Source organism: Triticum aestivum, chromosome 7B (genome assembly GCF_018294505.1).
Source record: "Triticum aestivum cultivar Chinese Spring chromosome 7B, IWGSC CS RefSeq v2.1, whole genome shotgun sequence".
Taxonomy (NCBI): Eukaryota; Viridiplantae; Streptophyta; class Magnoliopsida; order Poales; family Poaceae; genus Triticum; species Triticum aestivum.
In genome coordinates, this window is record NC_057813.1 from 74210603 (window position 1) to 74231087 (window position 20485).

A 20485-nucleotide genomic window follows, 5' to 3' on the forward strand; every position below is an offset into this window, starting at 1 on the left:
GTATTACCCTAAAAGGAAAACAACTAAATCAAATGATGAAAAAATTGCACACATATTAGGTATAACTTGCACTATTCCACAATATGCAAGCACAAGCATATAATGGTGTAACCTTTTAGACAATATGATTTGCACACATATTGCGTCGAACATCCAAGCATATGACCATGCTATAGCTCAAGAAACACAATATAAAAATCTATAGGGCGTGTTTGGCATTTCTGGTGAAAAAAGAAGATGGCAAGCATGCATATGCGTCCATGCTACATCTATGCATAGCTACACATGCAACTCGTGGGGAGGGACTATATCAATTTAAATCATGCATCACGGAGCCGATTTGTGGACGACACGACCTCTATAGCTTCCCCAAGAGGCCATGCGGCTTCGATGAAGTATTCCCCGTACTTCACCTTCTCTGCCACTGTGATCTCTTTTGTTGGCTCCAAACTTACATATACCTTATCATATCAGCTAAACCAAGTCTACTTGATTGGCCTCACATTGCCATAAAACACCAACAGCTGTACCCAAATCCATTCATCAATCAACGAAAACTAAACAGTGAAGACTAGTATATATTTGCAGCTGCTTACCGAATCCATCCACGAGCAAGGAGTACTGGTAGATAAGGTCCATGCAAATGTAGGGCGTGTCAATGGCTCGGACCCTTGGGTACGCATCCTTCGCTTCCTTGAAGCTCAGCGGGCAAATCTTCTCTGCCGCGGCCCTCCACGCCGCAGGGGTGGTCTTTGCACTGCTAGCCTCGCTGTCGATCAAGCCAACCTGTTGGCCAGACACACACACACACACACACACACACACACACACATAGTTCATCAGTTCTTGTAGCCAACACTAATTCACATGCATCCAGATTAATTAATTTGTTAGTGGCTCCCTGTAACCTGTGATGCCGTGTAGTAGAAGCTGGTGGTGATGTAGAGGTCGGACAGGCCAGCTCCGCCGCCGCCACTCCACACGCCGTTGAAGGTGCAGTTCTTTGTTTCACAGGGTGCGTTCAACTTTAGTGCTTTGGTGACGTCCTCCCTGCACTTTTCATATACTGCTCCTTGTGGTGGAGCTATAGCGTCGTATTGCTCTCCATTGTAGGTGTATTTACCTTCATTCAATGATAAATATACATTAGACGGAGATTTCCATGATTATGTACTTGCTCAACCAAAGGAGGAAGGTCACCATGTACCGTTGAATCCGCGCAGCATGCAGTAGCTGAATGGCCCATTACTTGCCTTGAAGATCTCTACTCGAGAAGCCAGTGCACCGTAGTGCAAGTAGCTGAAATGGAAACATCCTTAGATCATTTAGTAGCTAAAAATTTTAGAGGCAATCTAGTATCTCAAAGTAATAAATTAATGCAAACAAAAAAGTAGACACTAACTCCCTCCGTTTCAGTTTACAAGTTCTACACGTATATCTAGGTTGTCAATTTTATCACTCTAATATAAACTATATAACACAAAAATTATACCTTTTGAAAATATAACATTTGAAGTTTAATTGATATATTTTTTGTAATATGTGACTTGTATTAGGTTGGTCAAATTGACGACCTAGGGGTACGCGCACGCTGTAAACTGAGAGAGAAGAAGTAGTACATATGAGTAGATTCCGGGACGAACGGGACGAAGCCAAAAAAGTCTGATGTCGATATATATATGATAGTGGGGTCATCTTCTATAAGTGAAGAGTGGTTAGTGCTAAGCCAGAGAAAGATTTTCTAATTTCACTGGGGGCCAACTAACCCCAACCTACAAGGCAACTCCGTCCCTGAGTAAATTCTATCTCTACTCTTAATGTCTCAGTTGGTAGGTCGCGTTTCGGGTTTTATTTTCGTCCCACCTCACCCGGTCTTTTTTGGTACTTCTTTGGTACTTCCTCCCACCATCCCTTCAGCCACGAAAAACCAAGAAAAACCCTGTGATCGAGTCCCGCACACGCCCAAACTCCCGTCGTTATTAACTGAATCGAACGACAAAATACCTACGAAGAAAAACCAACGAAAAAAAACCCCTCGAGCTCCGACGGGAACGAGGCTCCCCTCGATCCAAAATAGCGCTAGGGTTTGCCCAGCCGCCACGCTCCGCGCTGCCGCCCAAGGCCCACTACGCCCCCACCGCTCCCCGCAACGCCGCTGCCGATGGCCGGCCGGCGAAGCCCCGCCGCGCCCAGGGACGGCAGCGGCGGGGCGGTTCCGTCTCCCTACCTCCTGCCAGAGCCACCACCCCACCATACGTAGATCTGGCCGAGAGCCCCGCCGCCGACGAGGGCCACACCGGCGATCTCGCGCAACCTACCTGCCTCCTGTTTCCTCTCCGTTCTCCTCCTTCTCTCTCCGACCCTTGTTCATCCGCGGCCGCCCGAGCTCGCCCCGATTCATGGCCCTCTCCTTCCGCCAACTCTGGTCCGTCGCCGGTCGTCTGTGGCGCGAGCGTCGCGCCTCCTCCTCAACCTCCTCGATCCGCGATGCCCTGACTGCATTGCGCACGTGCGCCTCGCGAGCCATGGCCGCCTTTTGCCGAGCCGCGGGATCGACGTCTGACCGCCACCATGACCGGCCTCTTGCTAAGGTCCCGGTCGCAGTCTCGTGTGCCTTTGGACCTTGGGAGCGACTGGGTGATTATATGCCAGGTAATCTATTTTTCTGAATTTGTTCAGAAGGAAAATCCTTGAGGTACAACACTGACCCGCTTCCTTGCTGTCTCATCTCGGCTGTTTTGGTTGAGCTAGACGCCAAAAGCAATATTGCAACACCATGCGTGAGGAACATGATTCTGCCAGTATTTAAGCATTATACTTGCTAACACTGAGAGCTTAATTATCTTTGATGCAACCAGTCCGTCCAAGCATCCAAATGTACGATTCATGTGCCTAGAATCAGTACTTTTGCATGTCTGATGCATGCAGAAATATCCAAATTCGGCCATTAATTTCCCTTTTAGTACTTACTAATGTTTTTTTATTGTTTTGGTTGATCCGGGGAACGGGGGCCGATGGCGGAAGGGAATGGGGACCAGTGGCAGCGGGGAATGAGATCTGGAAGTATTTATTAACAGATGGTGGTGTTCTCAGATATTTGTTATTCAAGTATCTCTACTCCTAATGTCTCAGTTGGTAGGTCGCGTTCCGGGTTTTATTTTCGTCCCACCTCACCCGGTCTTTTTTGGTACTTCTTTGGTACTTCCTCCCACCATCCCTTCAGCCGCAAAAAACCAAGAAAAACCCTGCGATCGAGTCCTGCACACGCCCAAACTCCCGTCGTTATTAACTGAATTGAACGACAAAATACCTACGAAGAAAAACCAACGAAAAAAAACCCCTCGAGGTCCGACGGGAACGAGGCTCCCCTCGATCTAAAATAGCGCTAGGGTTTGCCCAGCCGCCACGCTCCGCACTGCCGCCCAAGGCCCACTACGCCCCCACCGCTCCCCGCAACGCCGCTGCCGGTGGCCGGCCGGCGAAGCCGCGCCGCGCCCAGGGACGGCAGCGGCGGGGCTGTTCCGTCTCCCTACCTCCTGCCAGAGCCACCACCCCACCATACGTAGATCTGGCCGGGAGCCCCGCCGCCGACGAGGGCCACACCGGCGATCTCGCGCAACCTACCTGCCTCCTGTTTCCTCTCCGTTCTCCTCCTTCTCTCTCCGACCCTTGTTCATCCGCGGCCGCCCGAGCTCGCCCCGATTCATGGCCCTCTCCTTCCGCCAACTCTGGTCCGTCGCCGGTCGTCTGTGGCGCGAGCGTCGCGCCTCCTCCTCAACCTCCTCGATCCGCGATGCCCTGACTGCACTGCGCACGTGCGCCTCGCGAGCCATGGCCGCCTTTTGCCGAGCTGCGGGATCGACGTCTGACCGCCACCATGACCGGTCTCTTGCTAAGGTCCCGATCGCAGTCTCGTGTGCCTTTGGACCTTGGGAGCGACTGGGTGATTATATGCCAGGTAATCTATTTTGCTGAATTTGTTCAGAAGGAAAATCCTTGAGGTACAACACTGACCCGCTTCCTTGCTGTCTCATCTCGGCTGTTTTGGTTGAGCTAGACGCCAAAAGCAATATTGCAACACCATGCGTGAGGAACATGATTCTACCAGTATTTAAGCATTATACTTGCTAACACTAAGAGCTTAATTATCTTTGATGCAAGCAGTCCGTCCACGCATCCAAATGTACGATTCATGTGCCTAGAATCAGTACTTTTGCATGTCTGATGCATGCAGAAATATCCAAATTCGGCCATTAATTTCCCTTTTAGTACTTACTAATTTTTTTTATTGTTTTGGTTGATCCGGGGAACGGGGGCCGATGGCGGAAGGGAATGGGGACCAGTGGCAGCGGGGAATGAGATCTGGAAGTATTTATTAACAGATGGTGGTGTTCTCAGATATTTGTTATTCAAGTATCTCTACTCCTAATGTCTCAGTTGGTAGGTCGCGTTTCGGGTTTTATTTTCGTCCCACCTCACCCGGTCTTTTTTGGTACTTTTTTGGTACTTCCTCCCACCATCCCTTCAGCCGTGAAAAACCAAGAAAAACCCTGCGATCGAGTCCCGCACACGCCCAAACTCCCGTCGTTATTAACTGAATTGAACGACAAAATACCTACGAAGAAAAACCAACGGAAAAAAACCCCTCGAGCTCCGACGGGAACGAGGCTCCCCTCGATCTAAAATAGCGCTAGGGTTTGCCCAGCCGCCACGCTCCGCACTGCCGCCCAAGGCCCACTACACCCCCACCGCTCCCCGCAACGCCGCTGCCGGTGGCCGGCCGGCGAAGCCGCACCGCGCCCAGGGACGGCAGCGGCGGGGCTGTTCCGTCTCCCTACCTCCTGCCAGAGCCACCACCCCACCATACGTAGATATGGCCGGGAGCCCCGCCGCCGACGAGGGCCACACCGGCGATCTCGCGCAACCTACCTGCCTCCTGTTTCCTCTCCGTTCTCCTCCTTCTCTCTTCGACCCTTGTTCATCCGCGGCCGCCCGAGCTCGCCCCGATTCATGGCCCTCTCCTTCCGCCAACTCTGGTCCGTCGCCGGTCGTCTGTGGCGCGAGCGTCGCGCCTCCTCCTCAACCTCCTCGATCCGCGATGCCCTGACTGCACTGCGCACGTGCGCCTCGCGAGCCATGGCCGCCTTTTGCCGAGCTGCGGGATCGACGTCTGACCGCCACCATGACCGGTCTCTTGCTAAGGTCCCGATCGCAGTCTCGTGTGCCTTTGGACCTTGGGAGCGACTGGGTGATTATATGCCAGGTAATCTATTTTGCTGAATTTGTTCAGAAGGAAAATCCTTGAGGTACAACACTGACCCGCTTCCTTGCTGTCTCATCTCGGCTGTTTTGGTTGAGCTAGACGCCAAAAGCAATATTGCAACACCATGCGTGAGGAACATGATTCTGCCAGTATTTAAGCATTATACTTGCTAACACTAAGAGCTTAATTATCTTTGATGCAACCAGTCCGTCCAAGCATCCAAATGTACGATTCATGTGCCTAGAATCAGTACTTTTGCATGTCTGATGCATGCAGAAATATCCAAATTCGGCCATTAATTTCCCTTTTAGTACTTACTAATGTTTTTTTATTGTTTTGGTTGATCCGGGGAGCGGGGGCCGATGGCGGAAGGGAATGGGGACCAGTGGCAGCGGGGAATGAGATCTGGAAGTATTTATTAACAGATGGTGGTGTTCTCAGATATTTGTTATTCAAGTATTTATTCATCGTGTGGTGTGCACCTAAACCCATGTGCTATTCCTGTTAATTGCATTATATCTTCCTTTCCTCTGTATTTAATAAATTATCTGCCCCTAACTGAAGGCACCCATAATTCGTGGAAGATAACCCACAGCAACTGCAGAAGAAAAGAAGTTGGTATCCGAGAGATCTGGAGAGCTTAGTGCAAAAGTAAATCAGGCAAGCCCTTTTCCTCTGAAGAAGGTTGTCTGCACTCTGCACTACATAATTTTTTACAACTGTATTGTCCACATTTATGTTATAATAATCTCCTCTAGAATTGTTTGGATGCATTTTCTTCCAATTTTATGGGCTCTAGCTTAATTACCTTCTGAATTCTTCTGATGGCTTCTCAATGATATTCAGTTTATATTGAGACAAACGAATGCCCTGCTGTCCAATCACTTGCCACCAAAGGTATGTCCTGTCCAGTGTATATTTGGCCAGATATGTTCATCGCACATTCAGAAACACAAAAAGAATTGTGTACCTGCTATCCATTTTGTCTTTTATAGTGATTCTTCCTTCTTTTTACATTATATAATTGTGCCTCATCTACATTACTTAACCTTGCTTATGTATAGATTTTTGAAGTAGTGTGATGCAAGCTGACTCCCTTACAGATGACACTGTACAACCACTTCACACACTCCAAAAATGTAAGGAAATTTTGTACAGTTCTGAGTTTCAAGCAATATTTAGTAGGCACATGTAAGGTAGTCGGAGTTATATTTACAGGAGTCTGTGGTTGACCCTGTCAGGTTAAGCGCTTGATATCTGAAGAAGCAAAGAGTACTAAAGTTTTGGCATATATTACTGCTCTTAAGAAATTATGCAACCATCCGAAGGTAATTAATTCCAGTTTAATGTTTCGCCCCACAATATATCTCTTTCAGTGAAAGTAGTTTCGACAGTAGGATCAGAGTTTATTACAATCTTTTTTTAATTAGTTAATGTCCGCACCTTGCATCATGATGAGGTGGTGGCCGATGGGTGGCGTGAGGAGCGGCAGCAGACTCGTTTATCTTGTTTACCAGTGTCTACATATTCTGTTAGGAAAAAACATCATCTAAGATGCAACTTTTGATGAAAGGAGCTGTATTTTTTTCTTTTATATTTTTGCTGGAAAGAAGGAGCTCTAACTTAAAGAGCATGTCAACATAGCTACTTCCAAATACTTTGAATGCATGCTTCAGCGAAGTCATCTCATAGATGAAGCAGCCTGAAAATTGCAGATTTTTAGCCAAGAGAACAAGCGAGCAAGACATGCAACTGAATGTTAGATAGGAATGCTTGCCTAGCAAACATATGTCAGACTTGGAGCCATACAGAATATCAGGAATAAGTTCAGGGCACATGTAACTGGGAGTTCCTACAACCTTCAGAAGAGACACGAATTATCAAATCATAAGCAAATTAAGCAGAGGAACACCTACCTAGGGGTTGAGCAAGAATATCTTACTGACACTGCCCGACTGTTTCATTCGATTTTCGTGAGACATTACATATGTACATAATTGTAACCCGGCCTAAGCTTCCTAGAAATACATGTCTCTCTAGGAAGTTTGGATATGTTCTAACTCTTCTCAGTTGGGATTAACTGGACATGTTCTAACTCTTCACAATGGGAGTATATATTCATCTTGGAAATTTGTCAGTGATGTAACATTTTGTGTACAAGCTGATTCATCTTTTTGGTCAGGTTTTTAGTTGATGAAGGACGAAGTCCGCACCAAGAAGACCATTCTGATGGATTCAAGAGAATCAAAAGTGAAGAATCAAGTTACAATAAATATGTCGATTACAAATATGCCTACAGATACACAAGTGGTTTTCAGATATCTTTGCTTGATTTGGATCTGCTCAGAGAAAAAGGATGGCCACATTTATATGGTAGTTACTTCCATGTCACAAAGGTGCTCTTCAGTAGGTACTGCATAATCACATTGAAGTTCATCACAACATTCACATTCTTAGTGTTGTTATCATATCATATATCATATATCTCTTCAGTGTTTGATCACAATTTAGATAATTGATCTGATGTTGCTCATCTTTCAGTAGACGTATTTTAAAATTTTTATTAGTACTAGAATTCTGTTTTCAATTCAGTTTCACATCATCGTGTCACTAAAAATTTCAACATGGAATGCTTGTTCGTTTAGACTAGACAACTTTATGAAAATGCAGCATCGGCAGCAGTATGCTGCCATTGATCGTATTGCCAAGCTTTGTGGTACATCATCTGACACAACATCATATAGTTAATATGATGCCCTATGCACACTACCCATTAACTGAATTAATAGAATGTTCATTGTTTTCTTCCATGTGTATCCCTTGGGGTGCGGTTCTTATGAACACTTATTTGCCGGTTTATGGATTCCTTCTAGAGTTTGAGAAATTTTAATGAGAATTTGTTTGACAGAAACGGGAGGAGGGGCCATTAGGACAATTTTTACGTAGAAGAGATCTCGGGCAGACTGGAACCTATGGACCAAAACTGGGGCAAGAGTTCAGTAGCTTTGCTGTTGTTGTTCTGGAACTCTTTATGTCGTGAAATAGCTAGGAAAATTGCATTGGTGCACTTTGTATAATTTGGGGTCCTCAGATCCAGACAATATTGTAAGAAAACGGGCCTTAAGGTTTGCATCGTTTGTATTAAGGTTGTTCCTTATTTCAAACGAACATGCTTTAGAGGTGTTTTTACAGATGTGCTCCTGCTTCTATCTACTGATCAAATGACTTTTTATTTCAATGTTTTCTGCAAATATATTATTCAGGAGTAATGAGTGATAAGAATAAGATAAGCCAGTCGTGAGTGTGAAGTAGCAAGATAGTTTGTAAATTCAGAATCTTCATTGCAAGTACACGAACTGATATTTTTTGCCCACGCATTGCTCAATGACAATTTATACCATGTCTTTAATTTACTAGATGAACTGCACAACAGAACACGGCACTAATGGAAAGATTCAGCATCTTGGTCGGCTGCTCGCGGCTTGTGGCTGGTGGTTGCGGCAGTGGCAGAGCAGTGTCTGAGAGCGCGGCGCAAGCAGTGCTCCCTGCTATGTGGGCTGATGGGAGCACACCGTCCAAGCAGCACTTCCAAGTATGACAATGTCCGCTCTACACCAAGGTACGTGGGCACTCGTGCAAAGATCTAACATCTTCACCGACTAGGACTAAGGTATGTGTTTTCTTCTGCCCATGTGATGTGGTGATAATTTGTTATGCATATGTTTGTAGATGGTAGTCAGTATTTGGGAGATATGAGGTAGTTTGCTAGATACGAAATAGAACAAGAACAAGAAGGAGCTTTAGTTGGGCCATGTCATTGTGAAATTGTGTTTTTTATTGTTTATTTTGTGTTATAAAACACATTTTGAAAACTATTTGTCTGTTGGTTTTTTGTGTTATCTTTATTGTGAAGATAGCCTCTATTGATAATACAACTTTGGTAAGGATAGCCTCTATTGATTATAAAATGCATGATGAGTGTTTTTCCTAATAACCATGGTATGTGAGGTCGATTTTATATTCACATATATGCTGAAATGTTGACACCGAAGAACCAGCAATCGAGTTATATGAAATTTCTTGCAAGAGCTACCATTCTTTTTAGTACTGACTAATCCCATGGGTACCAATGGTGAAATATTCAGGTCTAAATACTGGATGAGATTTTCATTGCTGGCATTCTTCATGAACCTATCAAGGAGAACATTTCAATACTAATTGCTGCAAAGGTGTTCTCACCACCGGCTAGCAAGAAGAGAGTATGATTTTTCAGTGCTCACTGTTGTAAGCTTGATTCACAAGGAGCTTCCCAATGTTGTACATGTAGTCTGTGAGTAACAGAAATAAAACCTATTTCTTCATTCTTGTCTTGTACCTCCGTTTCAACTCCCCAAAACCAGTAGAGTTCAGTTACATGCTTCAATATTAGGAAGTCATCATCTTCTAAAACAAATTTTGTTACCTACTCAAACATATTTTGTTCCCGTGTTTCTAATAAATTTTGTATAAAAACATGTGTACAATATAACCTGTACAACCTGCATTGGACCATGCTCATTTGCTCTGTCCATTTCTTCTAAAGAGTCCAGATTCCTACGCGTTCATAAATACGATTTAGTGTGCTCTATTACATTACCGGAATCAGATGATATATTTTCTGTGCGAATTCGTTGACACAGTTCCTTACAAAAGTTGTATCTTCGAAAAGGACAAACAACTCTATGTAATTCTATCATCCATTCTGATTTTGAGCCAAGTATACCAGTTATCTTTTTCCTTCTAGCAAGGTACCGTAGACATGTTATGAAATTCTCCTTTGCCTTCCAGGTGAACCAAATGGGCATCTTTTTAACAAATGGAGGGAATTCGTTTGACAATAAAATTAATTTTTTCACAGGAGATGTTGTCTTATTTCTTCAAGTATAAGCAAATGAACATTGTGATGAAGTTAACAACTTTCTATCCTTATTCCTCTTATTCATTGTGTTATCCTGATTTATACATGTAACAATGATGAATGATGATGAACTTAGACTTAGTGTAAGGAGAGCCAATCTGTTTCGTTGAACAAAACAGCTCTCTATCCTTATTTCTCCTAAAAGCTTTCAGACGATACTCACACCATATGATTCCTTGAAACATAGAAGTATTTTTCACATCTATTACAATCCAAGGTTTTTTTAGTTAATATTATTCTTTATATTTGTAAGTAGTATAAAGTTGCCCCAAAATTGGTAATATGATTTTGGATGATATATTATGATGCTGACAAGGAGGTTATTGGTGCTGAATAAAATAGCAGTATGAAATAACCCTGCATATATTTGTTGGCTTTTAGTTTGAGCCTTTCAACTCAACTGAAACTTCTATTTGTATAGTCTTTTACCTCTGGTTTTGCAGGTTATCTGGAATGATGGTAGGTATTAATGAAGTAGTCCACGTTGGACTGGCTCAAAGTGGAGAAACATGATTGTATTATTAAGCATTTAAGCTCCTAGCAATTTAGAACCTCCATATCTTGGGGCTGCCTTGCATTATTTCAGAGAGCTATATTTTTTCCGAACATTTTATATTGCCACACAATGAGAGTTGAAAGTTCTGGTCTGGCATGATGTGCTTTCAGGACACGTCCCCACTTATGTTCTAGGTTTGGGGGTTTGCAGATTCGTTTAAAGGGAACACAATACTCTATGTGTTTGTAACAATACACATGCTTTCGTGAGATGATTGAATCTTAAGCATAAATAATAAAAGCATTCAAGTGTTATTATCATTTGTAATGAAGTGCAATGTTTCAAAAAATTTATCAAAATATATTGCAAGCGAAGTGGATTTTAATTATTATTTTTTGTTATTGGCTATTTTTTTTCAATCCATGTTAAAGTTGACATGCCCGTGGCAACGCACGGGCAGTCTACTAGTCATTAGATAACATTTGATTCCTAAATAGAAGAGACACATACATACAGGGGGAGGGAGCTCCTTGCAAGACATCGTGACATTTCGATGCTCTATCGTTACACGCTTACCACCACGCACAGAGTATGGCTTTCACATTGATCGCCAAAAAAAGGCTTTGACTTACACCCTAATTTTAATATACTACTCTATTTCCTATTTCCTATTTTGTACTTATCCTGAGAATTAGAAAACTCTATTTACCTAATATATTTCTAATCTTCCCATGATCTATAATATTTCTGTTTTTGTATCCACCTGGATGCCTTGCACGCGTGCAAAACCACCACAACATAATCCAAAACTATTTTTCTCTGATGAGACTTAGTATTGCGGAGCCAGTTCATCATTGCTATGGATTGTTATAATTTAGATCTCCCAACGAGCTTTCTCTATTTTAAAGTAGGTTTTTTTATCATCATGCCACTAGTTTTGTTCCACTACTCAGTTTTGTCACTAGGAGTTTCAACTGCTCAAAAATGCCATCACTCCGTTAGGTGCATGCTCAAAAATGTCACTAGACACCATTATTGTCAGCTCAAAGCCCGCTTACTATGATATATGACCAATACCCATGGACTAACATGTCTGCTCTCCCTCTATCTCACTACGATAAAGTGTGAGTCCCACTGGAGCCCCAACAATGTTCTTATTTTCTTCTAAAATCATTCGCTTCTTACTCCTAGCAAGTGAGGTCACACTTATCATTGTGAGATAGAGAAAACTGACATGTGGGTCTAAGATTATTCCAGTCATATAACATCGCCTACAGGTTTGACCTGACAATGACGATGTTGAATGGCATTTTTGAGTAAATATCTAATGGGATGGTGGCAATTTTTAGGTGTCTAATAGCATTTTTGAGGAAGCATCTCATGAAATGATGGCATTTTTTAGTAGTTGTAACTTTTAATGGTAAGACAGAGTAGTAGGACACAACTAGTGGCATAAATGATAAAAAAACCTTTGAAATAAGCTTATGACAACATAGTTCTATTTGAATGGAGGATCCATCTTGTATGATTCGAGAGCTTAGGTATCACCAAATGAACTTTTTTTCCGTGTATTCTTCACATACCACTTGTTCCACTGGTATGCATTACATAATATTAGTTCTGAGTCCAAATTTCTTTACTATTGTACTAATATGTAACTATGTACCATTCTTAGTTATGTCATACAACTATAACCTGTTCTATATTTTGCTGCAGAAAGAGTAATGGTTGGTTTTACATGATTTATTTCTAACCGATTCTATTAACCTAGAAGCATGTCCAAAATTAACAGGTGTATATGTGCCCGCAATACCTGTTTAGTTCAAAATTTACCACCATCAAGACATTAATTAGGGAAACTACGTACCACAGGGCCTTGTAGCATTGCAATAATTAAGATCCATGTAAGTAAAAGAACAGAAGAGCTTAATTAGGGAAGCTATATGTACCATAGGGCCTTGTAAAATTGCAGTAATTAAGACCGACGTAAGTAAAATAACAAAGGAGCTATAGGGTCCAACCTGTAAGCATAGACATTGTAGTCTCTTCCTTTGAGATACTCTTTGGTGACGTACGGTTCCTTCCCGGCAGACACTACGGGAGCGGCGGCAGCAGCAGCTGAAGAGATGGCATATGTCATCTGCACGGACCCACCTCCAAGGTCAATCACACCTACTGTCTTGACGTAGTCTCCTCCCAGTTTACCCAACAAATAATTTAGAGCAACCTACGCGCAATATTTGTGTAACATCGGTAAATACGGAGTATGCATTTGTATGTAATGTATATATGCAGATAGATGAAGTAATTAAGGCCATGTAGTAGTAGCAGTAGAGCAGCAGAAGCAGCATCAGCAGTAGTAGCAGCAGGAACAACACCAACAGCAGCAACAAGATCAGTAGTACTAGTAGCAGCAGCAACAACAGTAACAGTAGTAGCATAGACCCATATGTAAGATCCTTCCTGAGATCCCTCGATAACATTGATCCACTTAGGATTGTACTGAAATTTGCTCTTGCTGTGGATAGCATCCCTGACCTGTAATTTAGGAATAGGTTCAACAAGTCAGATTTTCAATCTTAACATCCACTGAAACAAGAAGAGAATATACTTCTCTATATGTGTATCTCCGTCCAAAAAAAATATGCGCTCAACCCAAGGCCTCTCATAGTGGTTAGTATCATAGACTTGTATTTTAGTGATGATTTTCCTTTTTGCAAAAAAGTGTATGATTTTCTTGACGTTGTTTGTTTTGAGGTTGCTTACCACATACACCATGTGGCGTGCATGTTGCATAGTAATATCATAGTTTAGTCTAGTATTATAATGCCACTTTATTTATTGTTTTTGGAATTTTGGTGTGAAGTTGCGTGCAGATTTATTTGTTGTTATTTCTTCTTATTCTATGCCCTATATCATAGTATCGTTAATTATAGTAGCACATCATCTTTGTCTTGAGTGGCATTGCATGCCATTTTTATGATACTTGTGTCGGGAGAAGTCTAAGAGATGAAAAATACCGCTTCAAGAATTTGCTCTGCCTTGTCATCTCCGATAAGCCTGAGTCCGGTCGTGGCCTGCACATCCGAATGGTAATCTTAGTCAAGATTTTTGTTCAGATCTGAACTTCGGTTTTGTTGGTAGCTAGTGATTTTCATTCTCTTCTGTAGTACTAGTTTTTTTTGGGGTTGTATTACTAGTTAATTACGAACGAACCCCTAGTTTAACGGGTGTTTTTCCCATGAGCCACCGAGGCACAGTGCTCTTGGCCTTGTCAAGCAGAGGTATGATAGACTTGGCCGCTTCTTGTGGCCATCCGGCATATGAACTCAGTCCCGGTTCCACCTGCACGCACCAACAGATTAAAAGGGGTGAGAAAGAAACAAGAACATAGATGTGAACAAAGATGTTAAATCAACTCTGGGAGAGTTGTCATATGTGTGATCACCATCTGTCATATGGAGTGTGCTCCATATGAATACGGAGGCTATTGGGTTTGTGAACAAACTCAAAGTCTTTGTGTTTGCTTTCATAATTGTGGAACCCACTTGTCAATAGGACATCTTTATTACAATCATCTTGCCATTCTACGGAAGGTGGGGACCACATGTAGTTTTCTTCGCGCCACATGTAATTTAGGCGCAACTATTATAAGAAATGCGGTCCAAAAGAAAACCCCGGGTCGCCATATATGGAGGCTAAGAAACCATATAAGAAGGGCACTCAATGAACTATGGCGATCTCGTCAGGTATGATGACTCTGCTAAAGTGTCATTTTTTAGCAAAATCGCAGTAATAATGGTTATTACGATGATCGAACCGATATAGCAACTCTGCTAGAGTTTGCTCTTACGTGGTTGGTGTGTCATATGTTAGATAATAACGAGATAAAACGAGACACGAGAGACACAGATTTTTACGTGGAAACCCTTGCGGGAGAAAACCACGGACGCACGAAGGCGCAATCACTATGAGGAGGAGTGTTACAAGCACGAGACGACAGACCGTCTGAAGTGCGACTACATGGGGTATATAAGAGGGCAATACATGAGAGTCCTTGGAGGACAAGTAAACGAGTTGTACTCGTACGCGTCGACGTCAACGCAAAGGCCCACACCGTTTGTACTACGTCTAGTCCAACACGGTACTAGAATTTAGATCATAATTTAACAATCTCCACCTTGATCCAAATTCCCTCCAGTAGTCGAAGAAAGTGAATAACTCCATCCAAATGAGCATAAACACCTTGTGCGTCAAAGTCCATCGGACTAGTGAGAAATACCAACTAAGCCTGAGCAAAGCTCAAACTTATTGGTAGGAACTGGCTTTGTCATCATATCATCAAATCACCTTCAGCAACAACATCTCGAATATAGTGAAATCTAACATCAATGTGCTTTGTCCTCTCATGATACATTGGATTCTTTGTAAGATATATGGCACTTTGACTATCAGAAAATACGGTAGGGCAAGATGAATCTCCACAAAGCTCAGTGTATAAACCTCTCAACCAGATAGCTTCTTTGCAAGCCTCAGAAATAGCCATATACTCGGCATCAGTAGTGGAACATGCCACAATAGACTGCAAAGTTGCTCTCCAACTCACAGCACAACCACTAATGGTGAAAACATAACCTGTGAGCGATCTTCTCTTATCCAAATCACCAGCAATATCAGAATCAACAAAACCAACAAGTCCATCTCTAGTTTTTCCAAACTGTAAATAAGCATTAGAAGTACCACGCAGGTATCTGAAAATCCACTGAACTGCTTTCCAATGCTCTTTTCCAGGATTAGCCGTGTATTTACTGACAACACTCAATGCATATGATAGGTCGGGACGAGAACAAACCATGGCATACATAAGTGAACCAACTGCACTTGAATAGGGAACTCTAGACATGTACTCAATATCTGCATCTGACTTAGGACATAAAGCTGATGACAATTTGAAGTGTGCAGCTAACGGTGTACTCACCGGCTTGGCATTGTGCATATTAAAACGACGAAGAACTTTATCAATATATCCCTTCTGACTTAGATATACTTTTCCAGACGGTCTATCTCTGGATATTTCCATGCCAAGTATTTTCTTTGCTGCACCCAAATCCTTCATCTCAAATTCATTGCTCAATTGCTTCTTTAGTTCATTAATCTCTGACATACTCTTTGCAGCAATAAGCATATCATCAACATAAAGGAGCAAATAAATAGTTGAACCATTGACAGTTTTCAAATAAACACAACTATCATAATTAGACCTTTTGAAACCTTGAGAGAGCATAAAGGTGTCAAATCTCTTGTACCACTGTCTAGGGGATTGCTTCAATCCATAAAGAGATTTCTTTAACTTACAGACAAACTTTTCTTTTCCAGGAATAGCAAAACCTTCAGGTTGTTCCATATAAATATCCTCTTCTAATTCTCCATGTAAGAATGCAGTTTTAACATCCAATTGTTCAAGCTCAAGATCATGCATGGCAATAATACTAAGTAAAGTGCGAATAGAGCTATGCTTCACAATAGGAGAAAAGACTTCGTTATAGTCAATACCTGGAATCTGGTTATAACCTTTAGCAACTAACCTTGCTTTATATCTTGTCTCATCATTATGAGAAACACCTTCTTTCCTCTTGAAAATCCACTTGCAACGAATATGTTTCTTCTCTCTGGGCAATTTTACTAAATCCCAAGTGCCATTCTTTTCAAGTGATTCCATCTCATCATGCATAGCGGTCATCCACTTATTACTATCACCAGAAATAATAGCCTCGGAATATGAAGAAGGCTCAACATTAACTTCAATTTCTTCTGCAACAGATAAAGCAAAAGAAACAATATTGCACTCTTCAATTAACCTATCAGGTTTATTAATACCCCGTCTAACTCTGTCACGTGCAAGATTCCAACTAGGTGGAACAATAGGCTGATTTGGAGTGGGAGTGACATGATCATTATTAACGACGGGTTCATTATGTGCATCAACAATTTCATTACCAGATGTATCACCTGAATCAATAACATGCTCTACCTGAACAGTAGGCTGCTGAATAGTAGGCTGTTGTTCACTCTCAACGGGAACATTAGTAGATGAAACATCATGTAACATAGCAGATTCATTAAAGATAACATTTCTGCTAATAACAACCTTCTGGGTTTCAGGATTCCACAATTTAAAACCTTTAACACCAGACTTATAACCAAGAAAGATGCACTTAACAGCTCTAGGCTCAAACTTTCCATTATCAACATGAGCATAAGCAGTGCAACCAAAAACTCTCAACTGTGAATAATTAGCAGATGAACCAGACCATACCTCAATTGGAGTTTTCTTATTAAGAGCAATAGATGGTGAACGATTAATGAGATAACAAGCAGTGGAAGCGGCCTCAGCCCAAAAACGCTTATGCAAACCTGCATTGGACAACATGCAACGGGCTCTGGAAATAATGGTCCTGTTCATATGCTCAGCAACACCGTTTTGTTGAGGAGTATAAGGAATGGTGTAGTGTCTAACAATGCCTTCAGACTTGCAATAATTTTTAAATTTCTTAGAACATAATTCCATACCATTATCAGTGCGAAGTATCTTTACCTTCTTTTCAGTTTGTCTCTCAATCATAATCTTCCACTCCTTAAATGCTGAGAATGCTTCATATTTCTGCTTCAAGAAATAAGGCCAAACTTTTCTCGAATAATCATCAATAATAGTCAGCATATAACTTGCACCACCTAATGACTTCTTGCGAGATGGTCCCCATAAATCAGAATGCACATAATCAAGAATACCTTCAATTGTATGGGTTGAAGTATTGAACTTCACCCTCTTGTGCTTGCCGAAGATATAGTGCTCACAAAATTTCAATTTACCAGGTTCATATCCATCAAGAAGACCTCTCTTGTTTAACTCTACTAAACCAAGTTCACTCATATGTCCAAGACGCATATGCCAAAGGTTAGTAGCATCACAATCAGAATTCTTTGAAACAACTGGAGTAGCGTTACCTGAAACAGTAGAACCTCGAAGGTAATAAAGACCATTGGTCGAACTTAAGTCACCTTTCATCACAACAAGGGAACCTTTGGTGACCTTCAAAACACTATCTCCACCTGAATATTTGTACCCCTTTGCATCAAGTGCACTCATAGAAATAAGATTTCTCTTCATCTTCGGAATATATCGAACATCTGTCAAAGTTCTGATTATGCCATCAAACATCTTGATTCGAATAGAACCCATGCCTTCAATCTTGCATGGTGAATTATCAAAACCCAAAACGGAACCAGCAGAAGTAGTGGAATCAAAAGTATTAAACCAATCTCTATGTGGACACATATGAAACGTGCATGCGGTGTCAAGTACCCACTCATCATTGGTCTCAGCACATCCAGCAATAACGACAAGAGCATCATCGGAACTATCATCACGAGCAACGTTAGCAGAATTGTCACCTTATTTGTTACCTTTCCTCTTTTCCTTGTTCTGCAACTTGAAACACTCAGAGATGTCATGCCCGTCTCTCCTGCAATATCTGCAATACTTCTTGTCTCTGGATTGCGACCGGCCCCTGTAGCCGTTCTTACTTTTGCCTCTATTTCCATTATTGGAGTTCTTCTCCTTTGTCCTGCCACGAACAGATAATCCCTCGGCTTGGGATGAACTTGAACCATCATGAGGCACCATTAATTTCATCTTCTCCTTAGAGTTCAAAGCTTCATAAACTTCATTAAGTGTGAGAGTATCACGACTGTATAATATGGTGTCTCTAAAATTGGTATAAGAACTTGGCAGTGAACAAAGTAACATTAAAGCAGTATCTTCCTCTTCATATTAACCTCCATTGCAGCTAGATCAGATATGATCTCTTTAAATTTTGAAATATGATTCAAAACATTACCTTCCTCGGGTAACCTGTGCAGGAATAATTTTTTGCTTCAGATGCATCTTGCTGGTGAGATCTTTAGTCATGCAAATCCCTTCCAGCTTTAACCATAGAGCGGCGGCAGTTTTCTCGCTCAAAACTTCCTGCAAAATATTATTATGCAAATGGAGTTGAATTTGTAACAAAGCCTTACAATCAATTCTTTTCTCCTCATCAGTCCAGTCCTGAATTCTATTCTTCCCAAAACTATCCAGTGCTTCATCATAGTCGGACTGTGCCAACAATGCTCGCATCTTGACTTGCCATAGGGTAAACCTTGTGTCATGGTCCAGCAGCGGAAGATCGTACTTCATGGAAGCCATGAGTAGATAAATCTGTGTACACAAAGTAGTACAAGCCCGTAGAAAAAATTCTTGACAGAATTAATATGCGGACAAAGAACCAGAAGAGATAGCACCTGGTAGTCGCTGGTGGCCGTAGCAATTGAAAACCAAATCAATAGCTTCACGTAATGAATACTAGTAGGTGGCTGATCTACTAGTAAAATATCCTGAAACCTGAGCCTTCACGTGTAGATGCAGCAGCACCGTGTCGTTGGAAGCCTGTACGCCCGCGTGGAGTAGTAGCAGATCAGGCACGCGTGTGACGCTGCGTACGGTACGCGAGGGCAGCGGCGGCTAGCAGATCAAAGTCACACCGATGGAATCGGCGCCAGTCGAGATTGACGTCTCGGTGGATATCTGCGCCTGCGGAGCGGAATCTTCTGTCGGTCTCGGCTTCGTAAGCGGTGTAGCAGCGGAAAACGATCCGGTCTCAGATCGCCTGGTCACGCATGGGCGGCTGCGCGCAACCCTAATTCTCTCGTCTCAAATCTCGTATCTGAAACCTCAGCTCTGTATACCACTTGTTAGATAATAACGAGAATAAACGAGGCAAAGAGAGACACGGATTTTTACGTGGAAACCCTTGCGGAAGAAAACCACGGACGCACGAAGGCGCAATCACTATGAGGAGGAGTATTACAAGCATGAGACGATAGACCGTCTGAAGTGCGACTACATGGGGTATATAAAAGGGCAATACATGAGAGTCCTTGGAGGACAAGTAAACGAGTTGTAATCGTACGCGTCGACGTCAACGCAAAGGCCCACACCGTTTGTACTACGTCTAGTCCAACACGGTACTAGAATTTAGATCATAATTTAACATCATATATACCTTGGCATAGACCTCGATGTCATCACCAATCTCGACGAGGTCCATCTTCATGTCAAACTGGAAGACATGGACACGCGTGCCCGTGCTGCAGGCGTCAAAGATCACGGCGTACTTCCCTGGCGCCGCCACCAGCTGCAGCTCCTCGAGAATGATGCCGGCCTTCCGTCCGAGCACCGCGTCGGCGAAGGCAGAGCTGGCGAACGAGGAGACCAGGAGGAGGAGGAGGAAAAGGAGGACGCCCAGAGCCATCGCGAGCTGCTGCTGTGTAGCTACTGCAACTGCTCCAGTGGTGGGCTTTTAAAAGGATGAGAGGGAGAGGGCAGGACTCTTTCATGAGCATCCCCGGGAACCTTTTTTTTGACAAACAGCATCCCCGGGATTTGGTTGGCCGTGCGACTGAGGCTTTTGGAGGCCGGGCTACAGGCAGGCCGCTATCTGGTCCGTCTGGTTGGGATTTGGGATTCGGAATCCATCAGTTCGTGCCAGCGCCGTGGCAGGCCTACTGGGGAGAATACGGTCCGTGATACGCCTAGTGGCAGGCCTATAGTATTGTGTGCGGCCCATTGCACACAGCAGTTCCCGAGCCTGCACCAGAAAACTGGGACATGTTCGGTCGTTCGAAACCGCACATGTGAGAGAATCCTATGCCACTCCATCACACACCCCCA

General features: G+C 42.9%; 1 protein-coding gene across 1 annotated transcript; it reads right to left on the reverse strand.

Moving 5' to 3' along the window:
* Positions 1–320: 320 nt before the first annotated feature.
* LOC123161973 (probable apyrase 3) lies at positions 321–20066 on the reverse strand. Its single transcript, XM_044579776.1, has 9 exons — positions 19818–20066; positions 13933–14061; positions 13737–13793; positions 13162–13254; positions 12738–12943; positions 1208–1299; positions 909–1123; positions 593–786; positions 321–450 (listed from the first exon to the last, which is right to left on the reverse strand). Exons 1-9 carry the CDS (start codon positions 20064–20066, stop codon positions 321–323), a joined length of 1365 nt encoding a protein of 454 aa, XP_044435711.1.
* Between the last annotated feature and the right edge of the window lie 419 nt (positions 20067–20485).

What these genes read in the sequence shown, in the direction of transcription:
- LOC123161973 (XM_044579776.1), bottom strand. Translation starts at nt 20,066, where the DNA reads ATGGCTCTGGGCGTCCTCCTTTTCCTCCTCCTCCTCCTGGTCTCCTCG. An exon ending in AAACACCCGTTAAACTAGGG is followed by an intron (nt 13,794 to 13,932) that starts GTTCGTTCGTAA and finishes TCGGATGTGCAG; the next exon opens with GCCACGACCGGACTCAGGCT. An exon ending in CATGCTGCGCGGATTCAACG is followed by an intron (nt 1,124 to 1,207) that starts GTACATGGTGAC and finishes CATTGAATGAAG; the next exon opens with GTAAATACACCTACAATGGA.